The sequence below is a fragment of the Grampus griseus genome (assembly GCF_964374135.1).
Source record: "Grampus griseus genome assembly, chromosome: 8".
Lineage (NCBI taxonomy): Eukaryota > Metazoa > Chordata > Mammalia > Artiodactyla > Delphinidae > Grampus > Grampus griseus.
The window spans coordinates 19,585,319-19,601,157 of record NC_139002.1 but is presented as its reverse complement, the minus strand read 5'-3'; the positions used below and the strand labels follow the sequence as shown (position 1 = coordinate 19,601,157).

At 47.0% G+C, this 15,839-nt stretch overlaps 1 protein-coding gene across 15 annotated transcripts in view; it reads left to right on the top strand.

The window, feature by feature from the left end:
* NCAM1 (neural cell adhesion molecule 1) overlaps nucleotides 1-15,839 on the top strand; it is a 315,556-nt gene that overhangs the window by 288,251 nt on the left and 11,466 nt on the right. For 7 of the 15 annotated variants that reach the window (XM_082659893.1, XM_082659898.1, XM_082659905.1 and 4 more), the window contains 2 exons: nucleotides 8,488-8,612; nucleotides 11,970-12,147. In XM_082659893.1, the coding sequence (XP_082516019.1) occupies nucleotides 8,488-8,612; nucleotides 11,970-12,147 (303 nt within the window). Of the gene's footprint in view, nucleotides 1-8,487; nucleotides 8,613-11,966; nucleotides 12,148-14,730; nucleotides 15,628-15,839 lie in introns of those variants that run through there. The other 8 variants (XM_082659897.1, XM_082659904.1, XM_082659901.1 and 5 more) reach the window with 2 other exon arrangements.

Here is a 15,839-nt window from a genome sequence, read left to right as displayed (position 1 = left end):
CATCAGTTTTTAATTTTTTTGTATTTTCCATGTGATCTCCTCCACTTTCCTTTCAACCAATCATGTGCGTGCGTATCATGTGACTTTGTCATGTGGCTTGCATGGTGCTGATGATGTCGTCCACGCTGGTGAACAGAAGGTAAAACTCTTTGTTCTGATTAGTGAAATAAATCTGGGACCACAGCCTGGCACGTAGGGCCCACTCATTCCTTCCTGTCTTGGATTTCCTAAGCAAAGCCATTTGAGAGATTTCCTCTTGTTCTCAATCAGTGCAAATCCAGAATTCATCATCCTTTGTAGCCTTTACATGACAATTTGATGCCATGACAGCCTTCGGTTTAATGGTTTGCTTCAAGAAATTTGGCTACAGTAAAATCACTTTAGCCATGGCAGAATTTGCACCTTTGAATTTTTACCAGATAGCTCATAAACATGATTTCCCGGAAAGCAATGTTGCAAGTGAGCTTTATAGCATTGTTGTTTAACTTTCGTAGTTCTACAAACCACAGCTGCTCTAAAATGTCACATTTCCATAAAAACATAACATTGCTACAGAGAGAAACGTATCTATCCCAAAGGCTGTGTTTGCTCAAAACCAATGAGAGAGTTTCATAAAATTCATGCAGATTGAAGGCTTTCTGAAATGAGAGATTGAAGAATTTGGAATTAGAGCAGTTTGGCTGTGATGGCCGAGGTGTCACTTTTCAAGTGACCCACCTCCCACTCCGGGCAGGAGGGAAGAAAAATCAAAGCAAAAGTCACTTGACAATTACCATGACTGGAGAGCCATGTAATCCAGAAGCACACAATTGACCCTTGCAGCAAAGGCAAAAAAAATTATCACCTAATTAAGCGCACAAGAGTGACAAAATAATTAGTTAATATTGTGACTGTCACAACCTTTTAAAAACATTTCTTATTTACCATGAAGAGTAAAGGAAGCCTCTGCTCACCACTTCCCCCAGTAAAATCAAACATCCATTCAAACCTACCCTGGGAGTCACATGTGTGACTAACTGAAAATTTGTACTTCACGTCACAACCTGAGACACACGGGCTAAACTGATCACAAAAGCGAAACTAACACCAGTAACCCCCCCGCCCAGGGCGCCCGTGCATGCGAGGGGTCCCCGGCGACCTCGCTTCTCTGAGAGCTGATTGGGCGACATCCACACGAACAAAACCATCGGCCGTTTGTCTCGCATGTGCTCTGTCCCTGGTCTGTCCTGTGTCCCGTGCACCCCACGTGTGTGAGCCCTGTGTGTGCCACCCCTCGCCCTCCGCATTGACACCCTCTGAGGACTTCAGCTCTCTGGGCATGGCCACCGTGCCCCAGTTTAGTCCCATTTACAACCAGACTCCTGGACAGGGTCTTGGATGGAAGGCGTCCTCGTTTCCAAAAATGGAGATGTTTAACATTTACATCGTATGAAATAAAGGAGGGATGTCCCCAAATCAGGAAACCTCCATAGTGCTAAAAACTTGGACCTAGCTTAAAAAATTATCTTAATCTGTGAGTCTTAGGGCAGAGGAAAGAACATTGGGAACCTATGATTGTATAAACTCCAAGTCCCACACACAAAAAAATGTGGTTTCATTATTTCCCTGAGGGAGACAAGCTCTTTTCAGACTTGGGGTGACTGCTCAGAGGCTGAACCTTTCCCCTGAAAGCTGAAGTATAAGCAGATATTGGGTTGAAACCCCTTCGTTTCTTCTGTAAAACCAAGTTGGGTCATTTCTGTGCAATGCTGTGACTCAGAATGCAGTGCGAGGTAGAAGCTCGTTCACCTCTGAGGAGAGATCTCTTGCAGACATTTTGAGCAAGGCTAGAAGTGTCTGAAGGTGTTTCCCACAGTTGCCCTAGAAACACTCCTTAGCAGTGGTCTTGGCTGTCAGTAGAAAATTTGGCCAGTACTAAAATACCACCTCGGGAGCCTGTGGAATTCCGAAGCGTGATCACCCCCTCATCAAACCACCCCTCTCCTGCCATTTGCAAGGGGGCAGGCAGAGGACGGTTACTCAGATGAGCAACAAGCAGCAGGAAATGCCCTTTAATAATAAACTTGAAGGGAGTGGAGAGGCTGGAACAAGTAAGATTTACAGAGGAGAAAAATATTAGTTAGGGATGGTTCCTCTGGGCATTAGTAAGGGTTTCAGGTGAGCTAAGCCTAATGAAGAGGGTTTAAGTGAACAGTGGGTTGGTTGTATGCCCACAATAGATTAAATCCAGTGTCCACTACCCTCCGCCCCCCCGCCCCCCCGCAAAATTGCCTACGATGTGATTAACGTATGGCAGGTGTCCGTGCACCTTCTGTATCCATCCAGAAGAAGGAAGATGAACACAGGCATTGAGAACAGCCCAGGGCCACTTGGCCTCTGAGCCCACAGAGCTCTGCAGGGAGGGGTCCATGGCAGGGAAGCTCAGACACCTGGCCCAAGGGCACAGGCATGGGTTTGTTGGAAGTGTAAATTTGAGCTCCTGATGCCAAAGTTTATTTCTGGTATCATGACATCACACAACAGTGGGTCCCGCTTCCTCCATGCCTCCATCAGCTACCGAGGACTCTGCATAAATGGGACTCCCTTCCCACCAGCATGTATGTGATGAGATGCCCCCTGCACCCCCCTGTTCGTGTGCTGCATGTTTGAGCATGGATCCCTCCCCACCCATTTATAATGATCTTTTTTTCTTTAGCTACTGACACTGACTTGTACTAGGAAATGCTGATTCTGATGAACTAAACTCTTTAACACCCACTCTTCCTTCTTAGATCGAAAACATCACTAACCCTCCCTTCCACTGCCCCTCCTTTATTTTTTACAGCTGTGTGTCTGGATTGCCACGGTCTTTGGCAGGTCGACATAGACTTTTCACCAGGGGTTCTGCTCTAATTGCCTTTATTCCGAAGGATTCCCAGCACTGGTGGTTACCAGGGTAGAAAGCTAGCGTGAAGGGACCAAGGCAGTGATGTATATCAGCCCGGATCCTGTGGGCAGGGACCGCGGGGTTCAGAAAGTGCCCGTTTCCCTAGGGCTTACCAGTGTGAGGGCTAAAACCTCCCAGGAGCCTCGTACTTCTTAATAACGAACCTCACGTCCATGAAATAGTGTTGGAGATGTTCATGCACCCACCTTGTGACCTCGGAGGCAGGAGCCAAGTTCATTGTTGGTGACGGCGGTTATTTCTGTCTTAACTTCCTCAGCCTGGATCAGCCCCCATACCACGAGCCATACCTTTGTGGCCATCTTTTCTTTTTAGGATGATGAAACAAAGATAATTGATCAATGAATCTGTTGGTGTTTTCATGACACCCACGAGAAGGGAATTGGTACTTTTGTGGTTCGGTCTGTCAGAGTTCATTTGTTGCTGTTTAATTCATCCTCGGTGCTGCCAGGCCTCCCCCCAGCCCCTCCCACCGCGCCCCCACCCCCACCCCCAGCACACACTCCCATTCACAATTCCCAAGAAAACTCGTGCTGGGAAGATTTGTGGACTGGATGCCTCCATGAGCCTGGCCGCAGAGAGCCAAGCATCCTTTCTCTGTAGAAGTGGGGGACCTGGCCACGCCCATACCCGCTCGTTCTGTACCCCAGCACTCCCCAGAGCCAGGGACTAGGATGACAAAGAGTCAGGTCATGCTAGCACAGCAAATCCTTAACAATTAAGACACAAGCGCTCAGGAGAAAAAGAACGCTTTACTCCAGGGGCCTGATTTGGGGGAGCGATGCTCAGGACGAATGGATGTCAGTCCAAGCACTGCGGGCTGCTCTTCGGGAGTATTGGAAAACCACCTTAGTCTAGAATAGCCAGGTAGGCTGCCAAAGCGGCGTCAGGGAGATGTTGAGGGTCCAGGAGTGCATGTGGCATAGATCACATTCGTCTGTTTGACATTAGGGCTAAGAGGTTGGTCTGAGGAAGGAGAGTTGGTGGTCTAAAACTAAGTCCTGATTCCCTTTGGTAATTTGCTGATCCCATAAGGACCAATCAAACTTCGAACTTCTTGATGTAATTTTAAATGCTCTTGAATTGGAAACATCAAACAAGCGTCATATCAGAACAGCTTAATCATACATTTTGGACTTTTTAAAACAGTTTCAAATTGCTTATAAGAAATAATCATTAAGGGGAACAGGCATTAGGAGAAACAGAACGAACAGTATTTTTAATGCCAGACAATCCTTTTTGGTAGTAAAAGATTCTAATGCAGGCCCTACGACCATCATTGGGTTCTTCTCAGATGCATCGAACCCTGTGTGGGTCCTGATGGGAGAGAAAACAAAGTGGGTGAAGACAGAACCCAGGTCCAGCCTGTCTCAGCCTATTGGCCCCTCAGCGTTTCATTCAGAACATACAACTCTTGGTCCTTGGGCTTTTTGAGTGAGAAGTAGAATATTGTTTTCCTTCCAGAATTCATAGTTGCTGTTCAAAGGCCCTGGGTTTGCTAGAATTTTTTGTGTGGAATTCAGATATCCAGCAGTAGTTTTCTGGTCCCAGGGCTTCTGCTGACGAGGAGAAAGACATGAAGCTGACTCTGATTTTAGGGCCAGTAGCACCATAATTACAAAGAAGAACCTGCAATCTACATGGCCAGAAATACACATTTCAATTACGGTTTCTAAGGGGAATTTATAGGACCTGCCAGTAATATTTTTGACTGTATGCGGTCTCTCTGGAACATTCTTTTTTTTTTCTTGCATACACGATTTACATTCTTCTAGAAAATACCAGAATTGCCTGCTATTTCATATTTGTTATTGACAAGGTTTATTTTTACGAATACCACTGTTTTAGTCTTTACATAAAATATTTAGGGAAATAAATTTGACTCATGGCTGAAGCTAAACTCGGAGGGTATAATTAACCCCAGGGGTTTTCTTGGCGCCACCTGCCGATTGCTGCTGAATTGCAAGCCAGCATTTACAAATAATTACAATATTGGTTTTGCTGAAATTACCCATAATGATTTCAATCAGAGCAGCCATCTCAGAACAGAGTGTACGCTGGGACCCTCTAAATAATTTCCTCTCTTAATGTGCTCAATAAAGCTGCAAGCCTCCTGAATGCCAGGCCCATTTCTTTGGTGTCAGCCCCCTCCCTCCTCAGGCGTGGCTGGAACATTCTTTTTGCAGAGAGCTTAGGAAATGGTTTCTTTAACCCCATTTCTAATCTTTAAAAAAAATTTGCTGCCAATAAACATTTGAAGATGAGTAAGACAATTGATTAAACAAATATTGCTCTTTCCACACCTGTATGTCCTTAGAACAAGTTGCATGGCCATAACGTTGGTCCAGATCTCTATGATATTAGTTGAATAGGACCATCCTTTGGAAATACTGTCATAGGAAGAGTTAGATTTCTGTACAAGGGCCCCACCATGCAAAGAATTGAATAATAATTGAATAAGTTTTTTCATTTGGCAAACAAAAACTTGTCTTAATCACCTTTGAAACTCGAAAGCCTAATGGACTACCTGGTACTTAGTATGTACTGAATGTGCATTTGATGAATAAATTATCTTTAAAGCACTCTAAATGATATGATATAAAATACTCTAAATTCTATGAGAAAGCAATACACGTCAGAGTTACGTGGTAGTCACTCAGCTAAAATGGTGGCAAATTATAGTGTTCTAACTTTTATAAATGTTAGAACTATGTTCTAACTGTGGTATAATTTTTAGTGGTTGCTCTGTGATTCCCGCTATATTTTTTCTGAAACAAATCCAAAAATAGGACAGCACCTTCGTCGGGGCTCTTGGTTTTTGCAGGGATTCCTTGGCTAGATTTTTCTTCATATGTCTTTGAAGACTCTTGGGGCCTTTTTTTCAAAGACAGGAATTTTTGGAGATAACTTTTTTTAAAATTGTAGAAAAAATGGGCATCTCTGTGCCTAAGTGATATGAAATTGTTGATCTTGCGGTGCATCTCCCTAAAATTGACTGAACATCCTAGATTTGGGGTTCTGTGTTTTACAGCATCATGAAAATAGCCAAGGTGTTCTCGATAGCTCACCCTAGCACAGTGACTGTCACAGTGTCACGGTGATAACAGAGTGAGGAGGCGCCCTCGGGAGCATCTGGTATTTTGCAAATGTGGAGACTGAGGCAGTGACCTAGCCAAGGCACTAGACCCCCTGAGCTCCACTGTGGCATCCTTAGCATTCAGTTCTAAAGGGAGCTTCACAACATTGGAGAAAGCCCCTCTTCTAAGTAGACACTCCCCCCAAAGCAGGGTTCAACGTTTTGCGGTATTGATTCAGCCCTGGAGAGCCATACGGCTCAAATCTGAGAGAAAATAGTAAGGAAGGTACAGACAGAGCAGCCCCAGGGGAATAATCTCTATTTCCCTTCCTAGGAGGCCTCGGGAGAAGGACTAGGTCCTTGCTTGGTGGGCGTGTTGGAAGGACCGCTGATGCCACCTCCTTCCCTCCTTCTGAAGGCAAAGAGACCATTAATCCCAGAGTCAGTGTTGCAATTCTGAATACAGAAAGTTATAATGATTAATGTAAGTCTTCATTCAGTCCAGGGTCACCAACATCCTGTTTCACCTGGGACTAAGGGTTTGTCCGTGGTAAAGGACTTGCAGTGCTAATGCCTGGAAAGTCACAGGCTAACCAGGACGAGGTGGTCACTCTAACTGAGCAAGAGAGTAGAATTTGTAAAGTTCTACTGCATCTCCTATTCCATTGTTCAGCATCGTTGAATCTACACAGACCTCCTTCCCTACTCTAAAATATACTCCACTTTGAATTTCTTTTTGGCACTGGATATCTCTAATGGTATAAGACATAATTGAAATATTATCTAAGACTTAGAAGGGTCCAAAAGAATTTGAGAAGCGTACGCACCTTGACATTATCTAAACCAAATCTCTAAGTACTTTCCACTGAATAGTTGGTGCTGGTGGCTAGATAGTGGCATAAAAGCAGGACAGGTCTTCGCCTGAAGCCCTTTTATCTTTTTGTTTTTCTTTTTCTTTTTCCTTAATTACTGATTGAAGAAAACAAATAATAAGCACAAATTTTCCTAAATACTTTATCCCTCAGACGTTAAGATTACACAGCCTCCCTGTTGTTGCTTTTATGTGTCCCCGTGACTGGCACACGTGCAGCAAGATCGCCTCGCGATCCTGTTAATTGAGCTTCCGGGTGGTGTGCGTGCTGCCGACCCAGGCCGAGTAGCAGGGCTCTCGTTAGCTTTGTCTCTGGTTCCTCCTTGTCTCAAAGGGAAAAGTAGGACACTCTGCCACTGTAGGTTCTCAGAGTAGCTGAGTGAGGACAGTGGGCAGGACTGACCTTACCAGCAGCCTTCTCATTAAATTACCAAAGGTGCACTGTGGGTGATGAGGCCCAAAGCCTGGTGACAAGCCTCCCCTGGCTCTCCTATCCCATGTCTGTGATTCTGTCTTCCAGAGAACAAGTGAGGACCACCCACCCAGAAGGTAACTCTTTTATAGGCTCTCCACATTTTCTGTCTGAGGTCATGAAATAGATACAGAGATGCTTCCCACAGGAAGTACAGGGTTCCCAAGTGTTGTAAATCTTCATTTTAACTCTTTATAACAGACATTCTCTCATCTCATTGCTTTCCACATATACTAATGCAATAGTTTCTCTTAAAGTCAATCGCCCTCTTCCTGAAGAACCATCCCAGCCCTGGTAGTTTGTCACATACAAGCTCATCTTTCTTCTCGACCTTGGATTCAGAGTTCTACTGCAAGGAAAAGAGAAACGTTGACTTTTTTCTGCTGAGAAATGCTAAAGACATATTTCCCTCTCTCTCTTCTCACAAATAAAAAGACTTTAATGATCGTTCCATTAATACAAGGTACCAAGGATTATCACTCAGGCTGTTGAGCAGCAAATGCCGGATACTTACAAGAAACTTGCCTGCAGCAACTCGTGCTTTACTTAATCACAACTGGAAACTCGTTATTTTTTTTTAATGAATCTAAGTAATAAAATTTAATTCATACAAAGATGGTCACAAGAATGCAGCATCATTCCACCCCAGTTAGGGATTAGACCGCTGGGATGAATCATATATCCAGGGGGAAAAAAATGGGCTGTTCTGAAAAATTATTTGATGGGTGTAAGTTTTCTCCTTAAATGCTTACATTTTCCCATATTTAAGTACCAGGTTCATAAAAGTTAAATCTGTAGTTGTAAGAGCAGCTAAAAGAAAATACAGGCACGTGACAGAAAAAAAACTAAAACAACAACAAAAAACCCACTTCTCTCTAAAATAGTAAAAGAACTAGGCTAGTAGGGAGGATGGTTTCCCAGAACATTCCCAAAAGGCATTCTCACTTTGGGCTAAGTCTGAGGCATCCAACTGGAATTCAGAGTTTTATATGTATTGCTTTTTAACCATTTGAATTGCTGACAAAGCAAGAGGCCAGCCCCAGCCCATCACTACCTCCCATTCTGTTGGATCGGATTTTCATTTTGTGGATGAAAATGTCATGCGAATTACGTGGCTGTTTCAGGGGAACCCAGTGCACCTAAGCTTGAAGGGCAGATGGGAGAGGATGGAAACTCTATTAAGGTGAACCTGATCAAGCAGGATGACGGCGGCTCCCCGATCCGACACTACCTGGTCAAGTACCGAGCGGTGAGTGGCCTCCTTCCCGGGCGTCACACCACCCTGCAACCCTGACACCTGCCTTCTTGGCACAGCAGCGTGCAAAGCCCAGGGGGGCGGGGGCGGCCTCTGTGCCTGGCAGGTGGCTCCTGGGTCCGGGTTAGGGTTTTACATTCCAAGATTGACTTGCAGCCTTTAGGTCATGTCTACGCTGAGACCATTCTTTTTTTCAGTCCCCTATTTTATATTTTTGAATTGAAATGCAGTTGATTTTACAGCGTTGTGTTAATTACTTCTGTACAGCAAAGTGACTCCATTATACATATATACACATTCTTTTTCTAATACTCTTTTCCATTATGGTTTATCATAGGATATTGAATATGGTCCTCTGTGCTACGTATAGCATGGATAAACACACTGAGACCATTTTAAAAACCTCTAAAATGATTTTGGTGATGACAAATCCATACCATGATTGATTTTTCTGCTTCCTAAATTTTTCTACGAAGTTATCTTGCCATCACCCAGTACTTTTTGCAAATAACATACTGATATCTGATAATCACACTTGGATAAAGTGTGTATCATAGGCCAGGCGTGCAGGCCCATGATCGCATGCATTTTCTTCTCCCCAAGAACACTACGAAGTTGGTCTTAAGGATTATCCCCACTTTACAGAGGAAGTAAGTGAGGCTTATGCAGTCAGTGACCGCATGACTCATACAGCCAGGAAGCCAGGGTTTGAATCCAGGTCTGTGTGCCTGAAGAGATGGGGTCCTTAGCCCCCGGCCTGGGCTGCCTCAGGTCCTAAACCAGCTCCTTCCCTCACCCCACCCCCAGTGCTCATGCAGCCCACCTGAGCTGTTGTCACCCTGCTGTCCGGCTACCAGTGAGCCTGGCCATAAGCCTTTTCTTCTGGGTTTGCCCACCACCCATCTAAGATTTCTGACAGTCCACCTTTCATCCCCGACCCCCAAACTGAAAATCACCCCATTGTGGCTTTTTGGTGTTTTTTGGTTTTAGAATGACCCTTGGCCATTGCCTTCCACAACCAATTGCTGAGAGGTTTAGAGGCAGCATCTGAGCATTGGAAATAGCCTCTTGCTAGGATTTCTTGCCCATAGAAAATAATGAACTTGAGAGGAGTTTTCTTTCTTCAGATAGCCCCCAAAATAGGCTTTTCCCGGGAAGTCTGACCTACTCCCTATCTGCCTTTTGATCAGCCCTGCTTGAAGTACCATGGGAGCCCTAAGCCGGTTATGTTTGCCGAGAGTCCGCGCAGCACAGAGCCCTCCCGGGCACACGTCTCAGCCGCTGGGCAGCCTGTCAGTCCACTCAGCCCTCTCCTCCTTAACTGTGAAGTCAGGCGTGAGCCTGTTGTTGGAGGAGGAGCCTCAGTTGACTTTCCTAAGGCCCAGCCCAGAGGCACCACCATCTGAGAGGTCCCTGTGGTTTCCTTGCTGTGGAGTAGGATTCAGGGACTGGGCAGGTGGTCCCATGGAGCCCACTGGAAGTGGGCAGTGTGGGGGGAGGATGTTATTATGTGTTGTTATGCTGATGTGGCCCAACAGACATGGGACCCAATTCCAGCTTTACCATTTAGCGGCATGGGACCTGAATAGGTCACCCAGTCTTCCATAATCTCCATTTCTCCATCAATAAAATGGAGAGAGCTTATCAAGCTGTTGTAAAGATTAGTTATAACGTAAGCAAAGAACCTGAAATGTGCCTGACACTTGGAAAACTGTGTACGTGGTAACTGTGATAATCACTGCTATGATGCAGGCTGGGGCTGGAAATAGCTCCCTTATGAGGCCACATCAGGTGTCAGTGTTCCAGAAGAGCCATCCCAGCTGTGCCAGGCAGGCCTGCCTTGAAGAGACAACTGGGGCAAAGCACTGCGATATGTTAGACTTCGACAACCGTAACTGTCCTCTCCCTTCCACCTCAAATCCTAACATGTGCTAAACATTACTATTATTATACGTTATTAATATGTATTACGTAATGTAATGTTTGCTTTATATTCTGGCTCTCTCTTCTGTATGATGTTTGCCAAGGAAAGAAGCCTTTCAGAGAAAGAGGACAAAAACAGCTGAATTTCTTCATTTTAAATTAAAATGGGACACGTGCTGACACGCTCGGGAGCCAACTTAGAGCCACAGCCTGGCTTCCAGTTAGACTCTGAGGACATAAGCACCCCCTTCCAGCATTTCCCCACACTGGTCATGGCCATGACACGAGTGCTATCCCATTCCTAAAGGTATCCCTTTGGCTGGTACAAAGCATTTTTCTGGGAAGACGGCTGGCTTTCCTATAATGTAACTCTTCCTGAAGCCTCAGCCATGGGCTAGACCACCTTCCAGGTGACACTGCTAGCATGTTCTGCTCTTCCAGGGAGCAGCCCATCATCCAGTAGACATGCGTCGACGGCTCCCACCCAGAACAAACTCACTGGTAAACGTGTAGGATAGAACTGAAAGAACATTTGAGAAAAGAGGGGCACCTATAACTCCAGCTTCGTGCCTGAAATTATGCCCTGGGCAGTGCTCTGCTGAGCTGAGTGTACCTTGTAGGCACTCTGGGCACCTCAGCCTTGGACCTGACAGAAGAATTCACACCTGTGACACCTCCAGCTCCAGTCTCAGAGAGCAGGTCACACTGCACGCAATAGGACGATCCAGTTCAGTGCAGTAGATGTGTGTTGAGCTCCCTTCTACGAAAGGCTTTGGGCCCAGAGGCTCTTGGCCACAGCTCGACTGCCCATGTGGCTTGGGGAAGTCACCTGACCTCTCCCTCCCTTCCCCGTCATCAGCGTTAGTAAGGGCCAGGCAGAAGCACTGGCAGGCTTGTTGTAGGGATGCAGGGAGAAAATGTGCAGAAAGCCTTTAGTCCAATGCCTGGCACGTAGTGGGTGCTCCATGAATGATAGTGTTTATTTTTAATAAAAGTGGAATCTGTGCAGTGTTCCCATGTCAGGGAGGTGAGTCACACACCTGAGTGTGACCAACATTCTGAAACAGGCCAAGAAACACAGTTGTTGGATTACTCTTCTAGGTCATCCTTAGGCCACGGGCCAGCATTCCAGAGTGTAGCTTGGGTCCCTGCACGCTCTCAAGGTGGTGCACAGGACATTGAAGGGTTGGCCCCATGCCACACTGGCGGTCTGCCGCTGTTTGTATTTGCAGGCAGGCGACGTTGACCTCCTGACCTGCATGATCAATTACCTTTGGGTTTTTCAGGCTGGTTAAGAGTAAAGACCATGTCCTATCTTTGGTTTTTATTTCTGACTCCCTTATTTTCCTCCTGTTAGCTGGTCTTAGCAGCTATTTCACCTAAAGCTTTCTGGTGTCTTGTATCTTCCTTGCCGGTTTCTCCCAGAAGCTCTCCTCCGAATGGAAACCAGAGATCAGGCTCCCATCTGGCAGTGACCACGTCATGCTCAAGTCCCTGGACTGGAATGCCGAGTACGAGGTCTATGTGGTGGCTGAGAACCAGCAGGGAAAGTCCAAAGCAGCTCACTTTGTGTTCAGGACCTCGGCCCAGCCCACAGCCATCCCAGGTATGACGGCTTTGCTTTCTGTGAGTTTCCCGCTTTGGATTAACGCACAAGTGCCGCACCTCCTAATGTGCCTGAACAGCCCCTGACAACTCGCTTGCTTACAGCCATCCTCATGATCGGTTGCCCATGCAAAGCTTAGTTTTGCTTTGTACCTAGCTGTGCAGTAGGTTGAGATGGCCTGGACCCCCAGGAAGGCTTGGCCAAGCCTCCTGAGTGAGGATCCTGTGTCATTCAGCCTTGGAGGACTGACGATAAGCCAGTCCATAGGACCCCTCAGATGGGAGAGACCCCAGCTCCAGCCAAGCTTTGGATGCTGGTTGAGGAAGGATCCTTTTTCGAGACCTTATCTGCTATCTACCATTTCATACAAGGACCACGTAACTGTTTTGAAGCACTTTCTCTCTGATGCTTGCTTACCTGCACAGCTGTGGTCCAAATCTCTTCTCTGTGGGAACCCCAAGAGAAGGGACATATGGTGCCCAGTTAGTTAGTTAAAAATCCTCCCTGCCAAGGGCCTTTCAATTGAAACAAAGATTAAACCGAGCCACTTGAAACAGAACAAGTGGAGAAAGTAGACGCTGGAAACCCCCATCCATGAAAGGCAGTCCAGTCTGCTAGACGCCGGCATGGGAGCAGCTCTCCCAGGAGATGCAGATCTGTCTCTAGGGATCCAGGACCAGCTCAAGTGTGGGAATAAAATGAGAGTTCTGCTTTCTGGCCCAGCTGCCTCGCTTCTGATGGCCAGTCTCCTCAATGACCTAATTCCTCGGAGCAGAAAGAGATCTTCATCGCCCCTCTCTGCTTTTCCAGAGCAGCCGTATGCCAACCACAGGCAGGAGAGGTGGGCATAGAATATGCAGCTGCAGCCTAGTGGAGGGGTCCCCGTAAACGCTCTGCAGTGTCCAAGTATGGTAGGAAGATGCTCCCACCTCCCGGTGGCCTTCGTCTGGCCTCCATTATGCCTGTCCTGTCTAGAGTGCTTGCCCCCAGCTCTCAGCTCAGTGATCACGATTGCTGTTTCCAGAGGGAGAGAGGCCAGAAAGGACATGGTCTACTGTGACACAGGGCTGTGTGTGTGGAAGTGCGTTGGTCGAGCAGCAGCAAAGTAAGATCAGTGTGTGCTTCCCGATGGTTGGTTGCACATAAGTGTATCTGATGGATGTGTGTGGGCCCCCAGGGAGTTGGCGGCCATAGATGAGAGGTGTCCATGGTCCTCCCCTCTGCACTGACAGGGAGGCCCCTTAACATAGGCTAGGGTGGGTGTCTCTCTGCAGGCACTGGTCATGTGGTCAGTGATGAAGCCAAGGTATCTGGTTGTGACTGTAAACGATGTTCTCCTCACTGCTTCGCAGGCTGTCCAAATAGAGGTGTCCCTTTCTATTCTCTGCCCCTTCTTTCTCTGCATTCTTGGGTCAGTTTTTCCCTGGAATTGACAGTCTGATGGGAGTGTTCAGATCTGCTCGGCTTTTATGGGGCACTTAGGAGATGGGGGAGTGAGAAGCCTTGAGGGATTCCTTTGCAGTGAGACAGATTTCTACGGGCATCTGCTTCCCCGGGTAAGACCTCGTAGGTGGTGATTCCGACATGCTGCGTTCCCAGGCTGGGTACTGCCGGCGGCATCAGCTTCTGAGCTTGGAGAAGTTGGGGCCACTGGGTGTCAGATACAGAAATTCTGGGAAGACCAGTCCCCCGAGTCCTGCCCACTGGGGTTGTCAGAGTCCTTCTGGCTAATCTCCCAGGCTCCCAGTTACAGGGGAGGGCTGGAGGGGCTACTCACCTCCCCAAGAGGGCTTCGGGCTCTACTGCATAGGTTTTAGAAGGAGGTTGCTTGGTTGGACGTCTCTGGGACCTGCGAATAAAACCTCTGAATTACGAGATGTACGTTCACGGTGGAATTCTCTGGTCCGTGGGTGGTGGAGGCGAGAGGTGCAGAACTAGATTCTCTTTAAGAGCACTGTGGGTGGGGGGATGGTACAACAGGAAGAAGAGTCCGATTTATTGCCGAAAAGGTGGCCCCCATCCTTGCATACAGTTTGCTGCACATACTGCAGTGATCAGATGCCTCTCTACCCCAACGTGTAAAAAGCTCTAGAGGCTATAGAAGGCTGTGGGGAGACTCCTGACTGCACCTTAGAGACCTCCCCTGATCAAAGGTAACACTTTCCTAATCAGACTCTTGTATTTGCCTGTGGAGGCTTCTGTTCTCTCACTTTAATTTCATTTGCTCGCTGACCCCTAACCCCTGAATTCACCCCGCTGTGCTGCTTCTGGCCTTGCTGAGCTTAGGAACTGGCCTTATGGTGATAATATGGCACTGAACTCTTCTCTAACCTTTGTCAGTTTAATTTACAAAGTTGAATTAACCTTTGATTCTTGCATTTTCTATATTTGACCTATTTTTTTTTCTTTTTATCTATTTTTTTTCTCTGTTTCTGTCTCTTCCTTCTCTTTCCTCCTTCCCCCTCCCTTTCCTGTGTCTGTCGTCACACATATCACCTTGGACGTCACTGGGACATCCCCACTGCCACATTTGTTTTTAAACAACCACATTCTCTCTGGGGACCCATTGCTTGGCACCTGCAGCGACCTTGGGAGGCTCCACCACGTCCTCTACCTTTGTCTCATTGCTTTTCTCTGCAGTGACTCTTCTCTTGCTCTGTTAGGAACTTGAATGCCAAAAAACTAAATTTGCCTAAGAGCCCGGTTCCTATGAGAATGATCAGTGCCCCCTTTGGAAGGATCTGTCAGGACTGCCATGGCCACACCACCAAGCTGTCTGTGCAAGAGGAAGGTTTGGCAATTGGAAAAAGCTGGACCTCCACACTTATTACCCTTCACAGATACTTTTGTGCCACTTCATAAGGAGTTTGCCCCCCTTTTCATAGCAGTATAAAAATGTTTGGGAGCTCTTCTCTTTACACCCTCTCTCTCTCTATATATATATATTAAAAGAACAACAACAAAAAACCATTACATTAGGTTTACAGAAAAGCTTCTGCACATCTGCTACTGGTTGCATTTCTGGTTCTTACCTGAAAATGTTGTAGCAGAGAAGGATTTCTAAGTACTCTCTAAAGCTTGCATCAGATTGTTAAAATCACCCCGTGTCCCCATTGTAACCCTGTGCTCCTCTGCTGCCCTTCAATAAGTAGTTGGCTTCGCTTGCATTTAAGTGCCCCTGGTAAGCCCGCTGCGATTCACAGGAGCATTTTGCTGGCATGATGGGCAAAGTAAGTCGCCCTGTTGCCCATGCAGCGGAAGAACTCGGATTTGTTGAGTATTTTCTGGGGCTGATCCTGGGAGGCGCTTTGGTCCTGGTAGTATAACCAGCACCTGATGCTGGCTCTGTGAACAGGGCCAACCTAGGACGTGCCCGGCACCTATGGGCTCTGGAAGGTGCGTGTCTCCCAGTCAGGGTGATACCTGCTGCATGGCTACAAGTCAGCCACAGACCTCGTGTCTTGGCGGGTGTGACCCAACTGTGACCCACATTATCGCATAAGCATCAGTCCCCCAGGTTGGAAGCATCCACTGTGAGCCTGGCGCAAGTCGTGCCCCCTGCCCACACATGCTCAGTAGAGCGCGAGGCAGGGCCAGCCCAGAGTGCCCATAAATTGGAACCCAGCCAGCCTGTCATACTGCCCGAGTGCCCCGACCCCCTGTCGGTCAGTGGTTTCAATGACATTTTGAAA